The 14884-nt window shown below is 43.0% G+C and overlaps 2 protein-coding genes across 7 annotated transcripts in view; both read right to left on the bottom strand.

Moving 5' to 3' along the window:
* The window catches only part of prkx (protein kinase X-linked), a 7187-nt gene extending 5991 nt beyond the window's left edge, over positions 1 to 1196 (bottom strand). The window contains exons 1-2 of the mRNA XM_019868155.1: positions 683 to 1196; positions 141 to 309 (exon numbers count right to left, since the gene is read on the bottom strand). Of these exons, the coding sequence (XP_019723714.1) occupies positions 141 to 309; positions 683 to 821 (308 nt within the window). The 5' untranslated portion in view covers positions 822 to 1196. The remainder of the gene's footprint in view (positions 1 to 140; positions 310 to 682) is intronic.
* Positions 1197 to 4782: 3586 nt separating this feature from the next.
* The window catches only part of LOC109514752 (sodium channel protein type 2 subunit alpha-like), a 31098-nt gene continuing 20996 nt past the window's right edge, over positions 4783 to 14884 (bottom strand). For 3 of the 6 annotated variants that reach the window (XM_019868117.1, XM_019868112.1, XM_019868116.1), the window contains 10 exons: positions 12433 to 12568; positions 11932 to 12086; positions 11644 to 11817; positions 11051 to 11173; positions 10131 to 10406; positions 8363 to 8416; positions 7676 to 7813; positions 7478 to 7582; positions 7116 to 7386; positions 4783 to 7018 (listed from right to left, as the gene is read on the bottom strand). In XM_019868117.1, the coding sequence (XP_019723676.1) occupies positions 5835 to 7018; positions 7116 to 7386; positions 7478 to 7582; positions 7676 to 7813; positions 8363 to 8416; positions 10131 to 10406; positions 11051 to 11173; positions 11644 to 11817; positions 11932 to 12086; positions 12433 to 12568 (2616 nt within the window). In that variant the 3' untranslated portion in view covers positions 4783 to 5834. Of the gene's footprint in view, positions 7019 to 7115; positions 7387 to 7477; positions 7583 to 7675; positions 7814 to 7914; positions 7969 to 8362; positions 8417 to 10130; positions 10407 to 11050; positions 11174 to 11643; positions 11818 to 11931; positions 12087 to 12432; positions 12569 to 14884 lie in introns of all 6 variants that reach the window. The other 3 variants (XM_019868113.1, XM_019868115.1, XM_019868114.1) reach the window with 3 other exon arrangements.

The raw sequence follows: 14884 nt of genomic DNA on the forward strand, positions 1-14884 counted from the left end.
TCCTTTCTCTGGGTGCTTTGGAAAGTTTTCCCCCCCCCCCCCAACTCCCTGCATGAGGTCTACAATCTTGATCTTCCATACGATATTGGCAGGGTTCTCACTGTGTACATGAATATGATGAGGATGGCGAACGAACTCACAATCGTATGAGGAAGGGGTGGTTGACCTCTTTCAAAACCGCCTTCTCGTTGTGGACATGCTCCTCCTGCTTCAGTCGGATCACATCGGGGATCCTCATCTGTTTCAGAGCATAGAAGGTCCTGCTGGTCTTGTCCCTAACCAGGAATACTCGACCAAAGGTTCCTGTACCTGTCAGTAAATGGGACACAAGAAAGCAAGGGTATTGGTTCAGTGGGGTACACACAAACCGACCAAACAACAGGCCTCATTGGAGCATTCCCACCTCTGCTTAGGATCCAAGTCACCAAAAGGTGTTTCTTAAAACCTGAATGATTAATCTGGCGGGGTAGGGTAGGCAGATTTGCGATCTTCCCTATAAAACAGCGATTTGAACACTACACCGTTTGTCATCGTTTTCAGTTCAAGTCAATGGTGGTCAGTCACCTCTCCCACCCGGAAGAACCCAGGCGCCTACTGTTGTCATACATTTTTTTTAAAAGCTCTTGAAGGCGAACACCGAATGTAAAGATCTTGGTGGTCATAGTATGAAATTGCGACTCACCCACTGTGGCGATGCTCACCAAGTCTTCAAGGCAATACATCTGGTGGTTGTCTGACGTTTCACCCGAGGAACCGCTGCTATTTTCTTTCGAACAATTTGTGTCTTTGCTCACAGCGCTATCTGCTTTTGAGGACGCCATGAGTCACGTCTGAGGTTAATTATTTTGGTTTGAAAATGTCGGAGGGTGAAATAAATACGCCATGTCATAATCCATTAATGAACTAAGGGAAATAAATATCAAAAACGTGGTGGCATTTTATCTGAGGTACAGTCAGTAGACATTTGGGCCTTCACTCTAAATAGACAAAAGAAGTTGGTGACAAGTAAAAGCGATAGCAGAGTGGCTAGCTTAAAAACGAACTAAAGACGAAAGCATCCCAATATTTGTTAAAACGATGAACGTATGAAACTACGAAAAGGGATTGCATCTTAATAAAATCTAGATGGACGAAGCGTACGCCTCCACATTTCCTCATATATTTCCGCCGAACGGACTCTGGTGCGCATGCGCATCTGTGTTTTCCTTCTGTGTTTTGTGGCTGTTTACAACTCGCTTAAAAGATGCTTTGACGCCGCCTCGCGGCGTGGATTTTTTTTCCCCTAGCCATCTAATCTTGCATTTTCTGAATTAAAAAATAATTTTTCATCAAATAATTCTGACATTAAAGTCAGGTATCTGACTTTATTCTCTGAATTCTGACTTTATTTTCTATTTCTGAGAACGGATGCACCCAGGTTACAGACGTGAATAAGTAGAAAGTAACCATTTACATGGGTACGTCACTGTGACGCCACATAACGTTGTTAAAACAACACCACCGTCGACATCTAACCCCTTTGTGTGGATGACAGTGGCCGGCTGGAGCATCTATGCAGCTAAATCATCGTGAACTGAACACACCGATCACACGGTCATGTCGTAGAAGTATTGTAGTGACGTGCCGCAATTCAAGGCGACATCATTTGAAGTATGTGCACACGCACGCATAAATAGAAGTCAACAGTTGATGAACTGCTGTCTGAATGGGGACTTTATTATGATAGTTGCATATTAAAAATAGTTTAGAGTAAGTTTCAAGCATAAATGTAATTGAGTACATTCTGAAGGGTTTTCAACATTTAAGAGTCGCAGCACGTTTGCCTGTGTATTTCATTTACAAATGTGGAGATTAGTATTACATTTGTGCTTCATACTTTAAAATTAAGCGATTTTGTGATACGGTGATTGAGTATTTTTTTTTTAATTTATATTTAGTTTTTGTTCTTCATTGGCCCTAATCCTCTTGTTTATTTTTTCTTTGTTGGCCCCAATCCTCTTCCCGCAAACCGGTAAGTGTACTTTTACATGAGTTAGTTTTTTTTTTTTAATTTCTGTACTTGTACTGTATACCTTTGGTTGACACATCTGGTTATTACCCTCTGGCGGTTTTGTATGCGATGTCTTCGGGGGCAAATGATGTTCGGGGCTTTTACATTGGAATGTTTTGCAAAGCAAGAAATCGGGAGGCTAATGATGAGGTCGGTGAAGCATGGGGTGGGGTTCGTGATGGTTGCCAGGAAACTGGAAGGGAGAGAACAGAAGGGTGATGGTGGTCTCAGTTTATCTTAACCTCATTTTCCGACCTCTTTCTTTTAACCCTATTGTCACCTTCCCATACACATTCAGGTTTCATTGTTTTACTTGTTATTTTTTAAGTAGATCTTAATGCAACAGATTGACAAATTTCACCTTCAGCACAAACTGTTATCATTGACTCTCGCCAAAATGTCAACGCGTCGGTACTGTTTTCCTTTCAATCTACCTAAATCCGCTGTGCTTCACCGAAATAATAATTGCTGAGTTTGAAGAAGAAGAAAACAATTAATGTAGCTAGTGGTAGTGTGGAATGGTCCATCCATCCATTGTCCGATCCGCTTATTCTCACAAGGGTCGTGGGGGGTGCTGGAGCCTATCCCAGCCGTCTTCAGGCAGTAGGTGAGGGACACCCTGAACCAGTTGCCAGCCAATCGCAGGGCACACATTGGCAAACAACCATCCACGCTAACACTTAGGGACAATTTAGAGTGTTCCATTAACCTGCCATGCATGTTTTTGGAATGTGGGAGGAAACCGTAGTACCCGGAGAAAACCCACGCAGGCCCAGGGAGAACATGCAAACTCCACACAGGAAAGCTAGAGCTGGAATTGAACCTCTGCACTGTGAGGTTGACATGCTGGTCCACCAGGCTGCGCGTAGAATAATGTTTTCGGAAATGTTGCATCATGTGCCAATAATGAACCAATCAGTGCCAGCGGTGTCGAATGACAAAAACAGAAAACAAAAGGAAAAAAAAACCATCAGAAAACTGCAATAAAAATAAATTTAAAAAGACAAATTTTAGGAAAAATATGTAATTTTATTTTTGGGGCATTTAAACAATAATAAGACAGCAAGCGGTTCACTAAAACATATACATAAAGAGAACTGCTGTGTTTTTATTATATGCACAACAAAAATAATAAGACTTGTTCATTACTAAAATGTGACTGGCCCCCTGGACCTTGCCTCACACGCACGCGCACGCACACACAATAATGATCATCCCATACAATAAAACCTTGGAGTAAAAAAAAGGTGCACTTTAATCAAGCCTTGGCCCAAAATAGGATTATTTACAAATCACTACAACAAACCACTTATTTAACAGTGTCGTACTGTAACTGTCTCCTGTCACGTGTTGGCATGTTCTAGAATAGATCTCGAAAGGTCATACAGTGGCATCTTGCTATATAGCGGCAATAAACGCAACAAAAATGATTTCAGTTCCGTGGGCGTGATCACGGAAGAAATGAATCTCGTATCTCAAGGCACCACTGCATTCTCTATTGTTTTGGTTTGTGGGTTGGGAGAACAGAAACAGGACTTGGTCAATAATTAGGGACAATACAACACATTTGTTTTCTTGTCACGAGGCACTAGAGGAAAAAACCACACCTCAAGCTTGATGTTTTATGAGTTGGGTCCATGAGCCTAGATTAGCATGTAACCGCACAAGTCAATTTTGCTGTACGACTCGATCCATTCATTCATTTTCTACCAACGATCCTGTTTTGGGTGTTTTATTTGTTCTGATGCCGATGTTCAATTTTCTGTGTTGCGTGCCATGACAGAGAGAGGATTGAATTTTACTTTAAATCTGTGAAATGCTTATTCAACATGTGTGATTTTGTATGTTAAAAAAAAAAGCAGTACGGCCCTGTAATGCACATTCAGTGAAGATCAGAAGCAATTCCTATTTTAACTCCAAAGGTATTGGAATGGCAAGGTCGGTTGTTTTTGTTTTGTTCAGAAGACATTTGGGTTTTAGATCAAAAGATGAATATGAGACAAAAGTTCAGAATTCCAGCTTTTTTAAAAAAAATGTATTTACATATAGATGTATTTATTCGTGACAGAGCACCTTTTTGTTTGAAGCCACCCACTTTTCAAGTGAGAGCAAAGGCATTGGAATGGAAATGATGGCAGCAGAATGAATTCTGAAGTCCGCAAACCATTTTTGGATGGCAATTTACAGGCAAATGCTTGCAGACTAATTCAGAGAAACTTCATCATGCGACAAGATAATGATGTAAAACACACTGCCGAGTCTCAATGCAACAAATGGGGGGGGGGGACATTTCAAATGAAGATCGCAACCATCTGGTGAAATCAACGGGTCACAAGCTTGTTGCAGTTATTCCATGTCAGGCTTATGCCACCAAATATGAAAAGTTACTTCAATTTAGTTTCATGTCGAATCCAATACTTTTGCTTACTTGCCAAAAAGGGTGGCTTGAAACAAAAGGTGCCCTGAGTTGTCTCACGCATCCATGAAATAAAAGCTGACATTTTGTGTGATATTCATCATTTAATTGGAAACTTTGGAAATTTTTTGGATACTTATTTATCCAAAAAAAAAAAAGAAAAAGGAATTGACCTTGCCGTTTCAATACTTTTGGAGGGCCCTGTTGTGCAGTGATTCCCAGCCAGTGAGTGAGAGGTCAGGTGTGCCGGGGGAAATTAATCCAGGTTTTCTTCATTGGTCTGAAAATATTTACGACAAATCATGTATCTTTTTTTCATCTATCTATGCAAGCGATGTACAGTGACAATCAAATGCTCTTCCTCAAGGCAACAGAGGGTACACAATTAAAACCCGTGCATCCACTTTTTGTGGCATTTTCGTTTGGTGGTATTCCGTAAGAGGTTTTCCCATGTAAAATATGTGCATTTGCTCAATAAAGGTTAAGTCACGCTACTCTCCATGAAAGTTGAGAACAATTCTAGCTTGTCATCAACGACAGTTCCTGTGTTGCTGGCTGAGCCGCAGTTTTATCAAAACCGGCCAACTTACCGTCATTAAAAGGAAAGCATAGAAACACACCTCTTTTTTTTTGTAGAGTTTACCCTTATACTTGTATCACCTGGAGAATACGTTTTATTTTTTAATCTATATTTTCGACTGAATCTTACCTCCATGGGTCGTGATGGAACTGTACCGTTAGCTCTCTGTTTTGGCTGCATATACTTTGTACGCCGAACTTGGGGAGACTGCGGAATTGCCTTTTGGTTGGCTTCATCGGCTCATTACCTTCAACTCTTGACAGGCACAGTTCAAAGCGGCAAAGAAGGGAAGCAGAAACACTCAATCTGAGACCGCGGTCTTCAGCCATGAGGGCGGAACTCCTTCCCCAAGTGGAGGAGTTCAAAGTATTTTTGCTGTCTTGTGATTTACTGGTCACAAAAAAGCAAACGAGCAAAACACAAAGTACAACTTTATCCCCCAGCCCCATCGAGAGAAGAAGAAGAAAAAAAAATAGCAGAGTAGTTTGGGGTAATACAGCCATTTTAAAATGAATGACACTGTATTTATCGCAGCGGCACTAACTACAGACGACTTGATAGTACACGGATGTGTGTCAATGAACAAAACAACCAAACGGAAAATCACAAGCGTTAGCACGAGTGAGTCACTTCAGTCTGGCCGCGTCTTGTGGATGATTTGGTCCCTTCAGATGTCCTTGTGGATGCACTTTATACACAACGTACTCGACCCCCTCGACTCGGGGCATCCGTCGACTCCGAGCGACCAACAGACAAGCGCACGGGATGACGGGGGTGGGGGGGTGAACTCATTTCTTTCGCTCTTGCGAGTCTTTTTTCTTCTCACAGTTTTCTTTCTCATATTTGTCCTTGTCAGATTTTGTCACGCTGTTGTAAGAGGGAGGGGAAGCCGTGGACGGGGTCATGTCAGTTTTGTCCGAGGTGGAGTTCTCATTGAATTTGCCGATGACCATCACGTCCTTGTCGGGGTCACGTAAGCCCTCTTTGAGCTGCTCTTTGTAGAGGGCCGAGGCCTTCTTCACGGCCGTGCAAATCATGTAGCGGCGGAAGGCTCTCTGGATGATGACGGAGGACATGTCTTCCTGCTTGCGGCGGAGGGTGGTGGTGATGGGCTCGTACGACACCTTTGAAGGATTGGATGCCATGAAGCGCTCCTCCATCTGCCCGCGCAACACATCCATCTCGCCGCCTTCCCCGAGTACTCGCTTGGTGAAGGCAAACAGGATGTCGAGGCAGTGGATGCGCTCGCCGCTGACCATGGGCAAGTCCATGGAGATGAGCTGAATCATGTTGGGCTTGGGCATGCGCAACGGCGGGTCCAGCGCGTCGGCAAAGTCCGACAGTTTGCTGTACTCCACGAACTGCGTGGCGTCGGGGTCAAAGCGCTCCCAGACTTCGTAAAACATCTCAAAGTCATCCTCGCTCAGCGGCTCGGCGCTCTCTTCCGTTGCCACGCTGAAGTTCTCCAGGATGACGGCAATGTACATGTTGACCACGATAAGGAAGCAAATGATGATGTAGCTGACGAAAAAGAAAATACCCACCGACGGGTTGCCACAGTTGCCTTTGTAATAGTTGCCCGGGTGCTCCATTTGGCTGTCGCAGTCGGGTTCCCGCTTGTTCAGGATGGGTGCCAGCAGACCATCCCACCCGGCTGAGGTAGTGATCTGGAACAAGCAGATCATACTGTTCCCAAAGGTCTCGAAATTGAACATGTCATCGATTCCGGACTCCCGTTTGACGTAGGCAAAGTTGGACATGCCGAAAATTGCGTAGATGAACATGACCAAGAAGAGGAGGAGACCGATATTAAAGAGGGCGGGAAGTGACATCATCAGGGCAAAGAGGAGCGTCCGAATGCCCTTGGCTCCCTTGATAAGGCGGAGAATGCGGCCGATCCTGGCCAGACGGATCACTCGGAATAACGTCGGCGACACAAAGTATTTCTCGATCACCTCGGACAAAAACATACCTGCAAAAGGTAAAAAGATCCATTTCGCACATTTCAAACGAAAAACCAACGGGGGGGGTGTTTGAAACGTAGCCACGAAACAAAGGATTATTCTTACCTACAATGGACAGGATCACCACCACAAAATCAAATATATTCCAACCTATGGTGAAATAATAGTGACGCAAGGAGATCATCTTCAGGACGCACTCCCCTGTGAAGAGCACAATGAAGACCAGGTTGATCCAGTAAAGGATGTCGTCCATGTCTGGGGTCTGGTCGTCGGTCTCCACCATCATGGTCACCATGTTTAGGCAGATGAGGATCATGATAACAATGTCAAAAGCCTGCTTCGTTATGCAGTCGAAGACACAGCCTTGAAATGCATTCTGAGGGCCGAACCGGACAAGAAACACAAGTCACGCGTTGGGATGATCAAGGTTCAGGACGAGAATGTCCAAAGGTCAGGGGAAAACTTACCGCGGGCCGAGGAATTGGTTTTTGTGGTTTCTTTGAGCCCAACTTCTTCATAGCGTTGTAATATTTCTTCTGTTCCTCTGTCATGAAGATATCTTGCCCTCCAAAGTATAGGAGAAAACACAACCAAAGATTGTGACAACCACAAAAGGGAAACATCGGGAAGCTCAAGAGACATCCCAGAAGAAGAAGACTACTTATCTTTTTCTTCTGCTGGTTGAAGTTGTCAATGATTACGCCGATAAAAAGGTTGAGGGTGAAAAAGGAACCAAAGATGATGAAGATGACAAAGTACAGGTACATATACAAGTTGACTTCGTATTTGGGCTGATCTTCCAGCTAGAGTGATGCAGGCAGAAAGAAAAGAAAAAATGTCACTTGTGTAAATGGCAAGACAAATTTATGACGAAACAATTTTTTGCGGTTTGAAAGAAACTTACGTTGCGAGAATCCACAGCTGCATACATAATGTCCATCCAGCCCTTAAATGTTGCCTAACAACAGATCACAATCGATGAGTCAGTATCGGTGTTTCTGTCCAGATAGCAAACCATCTCCACTCCCCTCCCAAATGATCGGAACAGTGCCAACAAATATGTTACTTTTGCTGTGGGAAACGTTGCAAATGTCGACAAAGAGATTCAAATTTTTGATTTTCATTGATTTTTTTTTGGGCGGCCCGGTGGTTCAGTGGTTAGCGCATCCACCTCACAGTGCAGAGGTCGTGTGTTCGAACCTGGCTCCGGCATGTTCCCTGCGTGGGTTTTCTTCGGGTACTCTGGTTTCCTCCGATGCAGACAGAAAGAAAAGGGAAAAAAAATGTCACTTGTGTAAATTGCAAGACAAATTTATGGCGAAACTATTTTTTGCGGTTTGAAAGAAACTTACGTTGCGAGAATCCACAGCTGCATACATAATGTCCATCCAGCCCTTAAATGTTGCCTAACAACAGATCACAATCGATGAGTCAGTATCGGTGTTTCTGTCCAGATAGCAAACCATCTCCACTCCCCTCCCAAATGATCGGAACAGTGCCAACAAATATGTTACTTTTGCTGTGGGAAACGTTGCAAATGTCGACAAGGAAATTCAAATTTTTGATTTTCATAGATTTTTTTTTTCCGGGCTCCCCGGTAGTCGAATGGTTAGCGCGTCCACCTCACAGTGCAGAGGTCATGTATTCGATCCCGGCTCCGGCCTTCCTGTGTGGAGTTTGCCATGTTCCCTGCGTGGGTTTTCTCCGGGTACTCCGGTTTCCTCCCACATTCCAAAAACATGTATGGCAGGTTAATGGAACACTCTAAATCAGAGATGTCAAACTCAAGGCCCGGGGGCCACATCTGGCCCCCCACATCATTTTATGTGGCCCGCGAAAGCAGTTCAAACATGTCAACTTCCATGATCCTTTCTAAAATGTCTACCAAAATTTTAAGTTCTCATATGTAATAAATAAGAGATATATTCTAAGCATTTTCTTGTTACCAAACCATAACCATGTAACCATGTAACAAACAATAGTTAAATCAACAGTTATTCTTGACTTGACTGAAACTAGTCGAACCTTGGCCATCTTTGAGTTGAACATCTCAAGTCTATGACCTCAGGCTTCACACTTAACCCGGTTACATGCACTTTCGGGATATAAAGAGCTAGTCTGTATTAGCTGTAATATTGAGTCATGGGAAGTTTATTTCATGCTACTAACAGACGTCGATAAATGACTGCTTTTGTAACAGTGGCAGAGTGTCTTTGACAATGTTCCGCACCATCGTCTTGACGGTTGCCTTTCACCATGCTCCTTTCGTGTCATATGCGAAACAACGTGAAAATGATTCTGTGAAGGTCCATATTTACTTGTTTCTAAGCGGGCGCTTCTTTTCCCTTGCATTTGCTGCTGCACGTCTCAGAAATATTGAAATCATTTGGTCGCGCGACTTGCCTTGTTGCTCACAGCCTTTAAGCGGACGGTAGATGCTGCAAACATAAAACAATTCCAAACGAACAACGAAAATGTGCCTCTTAAGTCAACTAGCTCCCGTCTGTTCGCCGCCACGTCTTCAATGCAAACAGTACATGTCAGGAGGCTAAGGGGAAAAAAATAGATCTATTTTTTCATTTTGGGACGACTTTTCCTTCCGGCATTAGCTCAACAACTCCATTGATCAATTTTAAGTGATCCCTCGAGTCGCCCTCATACTTAATGAACAAAGTCAAATGGGCACTAAAAGGGGCTGCAGTCAAAGGAGAAGAAAAATGAAGGGCGATGTCAGGTTGAATGCAGACATTGTAAGCAAACGACTCACAAAATTAGATTCAAATATTGGGTGGAATCTCATGCCCCAGACCTTGAAAAAAAAAAAGTTGAAATGTTCCTCGAATGTCAAGGACAATTGTCTTCAGTGTACAGCTACAGTGAAGGAATTGGCTTCACTGTTCTGAACTTTTTGAAGGAAAATGTATCTACTATGAGGACGTCTCCGGTGCACTGGTTAAAGGAGACTTTAATTGTCTCCTCTTTCATCTAACAAGGTGTATTGTGGCAATAGTTGTTACGTAATATCTTCTGACAACAACGGTTACTTATTAGCCTCTATTCCAGACCTGTAACGTTGAATGACACACAAAAAGGCACGTCGGGACTTTTTGAACGCCTCACCACTTGCAACAACGCCAAATAACCAGCGCCGACGTTGTCAAAATTGATTTTGACGTTCTTCCACCGGGCGCTGTCGTTGACCAGATTCAGGCACTCGGACTTGTTGTTGACTTCCTCGATGGGGAAGACCTTGTCGGTGGTGGTGTTGACGCAGTAGTAGTACTTCCCTGCGAACAGGTTGACCCCCATGATGCTGAAGATGAGCCAAAAGATGAGGCAGACCAGCAGCACATTCATGATGGAGGGAATGGCCCCCAGTAGTGCGTTCACCACAACCTGGACACGTTCAAAATACAGACAAACTCAGCACCTTCTTGTTGCTCAAATGAAGGGGCTCTCCTTCCCGAAATAAAAGCTGCTTCATTTTGGATTAGTCACCATTTCAATCTTCTAATCACTTGACTATTGTTTTTTTTTTTTTTTACATTATTCAAAGGCTACATTGATTGAGTGGTATCTGCACACAACAGCTTTGACTACCAGACAGTTAAGAAGGTGAAGGTTGATTCAGTAAAAGTGTACAAATTCATAGGAAAAAAAGCAAAACAGAAAAAAACCTTAGAGGCAGGATGAGGTCACAACATTTTGTCTGACTGTAAATGAAAAAAGACACACAACAAAGAAAAAAGATTACAGGTCACATTTACAAGGCACCAAACAAGCAGCGTCAAAAAGCAATGTCTGCGATCCCATCGACACAATGTCAAAAGAAACATGCAGATAGAAGAAGTACAGAGCTGAACTGGAAGGAGAACATGCAGTTCGATTCAAAATTACACATTTTTAAATTCTCATGTCATGTATCCATTGCTACACAAAGAAAACGACGTTGCCGACGACGTCCAATGGAGCACTTAGCGTGATTTTTGTCTCAGAATTACTTGGCAACAAAGCTTGACTTACAAGAGCGTCTTACTTACCCTCATGCCCTCGAACCGAGATAAGGCTCTCAGTGGCCGGAGGGCTCGCAGTGTCCTCAGAGATTTGATGGCGCTGAGCTCGGAGTAGCCCAGAGCGTTGGCCACCAGGCTGACGAGGGACACCTGAGACCACAGGGCGGACGGCATAAGCGGGGCGGAAACCATGAAAGGCCACACAACCAGTCTTACTGATGTGAAGACGTTTTAGTCGAAACTCAATGTAGCCCCTGAAGTGTGAACGATACAAACATTGAAATGAAGAAGCCAGACTTCACTCAGAGCTAAACATCAAGTCTCAAGTCAAATTTATTCCGCCCGTGAAGTGTGAACGATACAAACATGAAATGAAGAAGCCAGACTTCACCCAGAGCTAAACATCAAGTCTCAAGTCAAATTTATTCTCAAATGTGCAACATGTGAAACATACAGCACAGATGAAATGTCCTTCTTCTCAACCGCAGGAGAGAGAGGAGCCGCCGCGGGTGCCCGTGCCACCATCAAAAGAACAGTTCGTGCAATCTTCACTACTTTTTCGGCATACGCTTTGTTGTTTGAAGCGGTTATAGATGAACGATGTTCGGTATCGTACGTACGTCAACAATGAGGAAGTCGAGCCAGCACCAGGCGTTGGTGAAGTACTTGACAAAGCCATAGGCCACCCACTTCAACAGCATCTCCAGGATGAAGACGTACGTAAAGACTTTGTCAGCGTACTCCAGCATCGTTTTGATGGTCCTCCTCTGTTCAATATAAATGTCTTCAAAAGCCTGGGCAAAATTGATTTTTTTTTTTTTAAGTTAAAAAAAATACGTTACGCCATGATGGGAATGAATGAACTTTGAATTGGGTACGAGTGAACGAAACCGCACATTGAGACTCACCAACGCACCACTGCTGAGCAGGATCATAAAAATGATAAAGGATTCAAACCAGTTGTGCTCCACGATGACAAAACAGGTTTTCCTGAGTGTCCACCAACTCTTAAACCCGGCTGCTTCCTCATTGACCTGGCAGCACTGGAATCTGCTGACGCATCCTACGGTCGCGGAGAAAGAAACAAGTGAATGAAACATTTGTTTTCCAACATAAGCGGATTTTCTTTGGGATTTTAATGGGGTCATCTCCACGTCCCTGGTGCTGAGTTTTTCAGCAAAGCGCTGGATTTACTGCAGTTGATTTCTAAATTCCATGCTCACATGCAACTGAGCAGGATATTAGCACATGAGGAATGGTGGTCGAGTTGGACAAAATGCCAGGATAAATTATTAAAGCAAGACTACTGTTTTTTTTTTCTTTCAAACTTGATGAGCATTTCTATGCACTCAGAGCACTTCCTTCCCACTTTTCGTGGACCTATCAAAGGCTACTTGTCACCATCTCACCCTCAGTAAAGCAGGCCTCTGGGTCCATCGACTCTTCTGGCTCCATTTCCACCGAATCCACCCCATCTCCTGGAGGGCGAATATCAACAGTGCTCCCTTCTGAAGAGCTCAGATGTTTGGGCTCTATGTCGAGTTTCTGTATGAACAAGGTATGGTGCACCAAGTTAAAAAAAAAAAAAAACTCCCACTGGAAGAGTGGTTCCAGGACCAAATATCCTGAAGTGGTTGTTCAATGAATTCTCTTCTCAGACTAGGCACTGTCATAACACAGTTGGACTCTTCTCGAATGTCCTCCTCATTGTCATCACATGCAACAGTGATCAAATGTACCGACAGGCTTTTGGCATGACGTATGTCTGAAGGCTCAAATCATATCACAGAGCAACACATGACATGGGGGAGTTGGACATTACTGTAATGCAACTGTGGGTACGTTTGATGTGACCTCAGTTTGAGGAAGAGTGCATGCAGTATTCCAGTGCATCATCAATCCAAGCCTGAAATTGGACCAAGCAAAGTATGTGCGGCATTTTCACGTCTACTGAGAAATTAACAACCCGATTAATTTTTAGTTTATCTGCTAAAATCTTTCTTTTTAATGAACTCTTTTGCTGCATCTTTCCCCATAACGTAGAGTCCACCCACCCAAAATTCTGAACAGCAATTTTCCTCAGTGACATGAAAATACATTATTTCCATTCCTTGAAAGCAGTGTTGGAGCTTTTTCTGTTGCGCGGAAGTCGAGAGATGACCACATTAGCTTACCAGCAAAAACCAGCACTGTGCACTGTTTATAAGACAGCATGTAAGTCTGGTGTTTTCGTTTTTCCCACGTATATAACATGGCATCAAGTCTATATACCGTATTTTCCACACTATAAGGCGCACTTAAAAGCATTCAATTTTTTCATAAACCGACAGTGGGCCCTATATTCCGATGTGCTTTATATATGGTGTAAACGGTCTCTGCGCATTCCCCATTGAGTTGTTTCCCTGTTAGTGTTCCTATGCCATCTAGTGGTGATTATTAGCAGAAACCAATTGTAACCGAAAAGGGTTCTGCCCGACACTAATTGACAACTTCTTTGTGAGCTCTGCGCAGCCATTATCAAACGAAGATTATACCAAAAGCATAGTTAACTACTGACTAAACGAAGGAAGAAGGAGACAAGCAAGACCTCTAAGGATATTTAGCCCCTTGTGGATGTGAGCCCACAAGGTCTGTGTGCCTTTTTGTTGAATGAATTGTCTTCAGAACTTTTGTTTTTCATTTATTTTTATTTTTAATGCCATTTGTATTTATATGTCCGTGTTTGTGACCAGTTCTAATAGCTTTGTTACAGCTGCAGAGGTTGGGAAGGCTCGATATAAATAAAACTGTATTGTATTGTATTCCTTTAGCGTAGCACCATCTAGTGGATGAATAGCACAACTGCAGCCACTATTGGAGCTTCTATTCTATGTGTCTTATAATGCAGTGCGCCCTATACATGAAAACTGTTTTAAAATAGGCCATTCAGTGAAGGTGCGCCTGTATTTTAAACGTTCTGTAAATAGCTTTGTTACAGCTGCAGAGGTTGGGAAGGCTCTCTATAAATAAAACTGTATTGTATTGTATTTCTTTAGCGTAGCACCATCTAGTGGATGAATAGCACAACTGCAGCCACTATCGGAGCTTCTATTCTATGTCTTATAATGCAGTGTGCCCTATACATGAAAACTGTTTTAAAATAGGCCATTCAGTGAAGGGGCGCCTTATAATCCGAAGCACCTTATCGTGCAGAAAATACCGTATATGGATATATAGCAGCTATCGTGTGTGGATCAAGTGAGACGTGTCCATCTTGCTCGTCGTCTTGTAGTTTTTGCCAAGGAAAACCTAGTATTGCATGCCACTGGTGACTTTTCATTTGGCGTGTGAAGTTTTGAAACATGTCATCCTACACAGTGCAGCAGCCCTGATTGCAGTGGGACCCAGCTAATAGGACATGGGAATGATGGAAGCATGCTTCTCACGTGTGCATCAAGTTCTGAAAGGATGCTGCCTTACTCCACCTTGGTATTCATTTTGCCTTGATGGGTTATGGATTCTATGAAGTGATATGCTTTTATCTGGAGGAGGCTGCCTTGGCATGTTATGCTACAGTTTGTACCTTTGTGACAGGAGGATCACTATTCCAAAAGGGTGTTTATGCAGATGATTGATACATTATTGTTGGTTATTAATACCTTTTAACACTTAAAAGTGTTTGACAGTGAATGTTGTGTTTTGATACCCTGCAAAAAAAAAAAAAAAACTAAACATTTTTTCCATTCCATTATCAGAGATGTTAAAAAGGAATGTGCACCTTGATTTATGACCCTGATTGATGATACCAAAATGAAAGAAGGTATGTGCTTGGATTTTTATTGTTATTTTTTCACTCAATCATTCACAGAACCGCTTATCCTC

The sequence above is a fragment of the Hippocampus comes genome, unplaced genomic scaffold, assembly GCF_001891065.2.
Source record: "Hippocampus comes isolate QL1 unplaced genomic scaffold, H_comes_QL1_v1.1 scaffold157, whole genome shotgun sequence".
Classification (NCBI taxonomy): domain Eukaryota; kingdom Metazoa; phylum Chordata; class Actinopteri; order Syngnathiformes; family Syngnathidae; genus Hippocampus; species Hippocampus comes.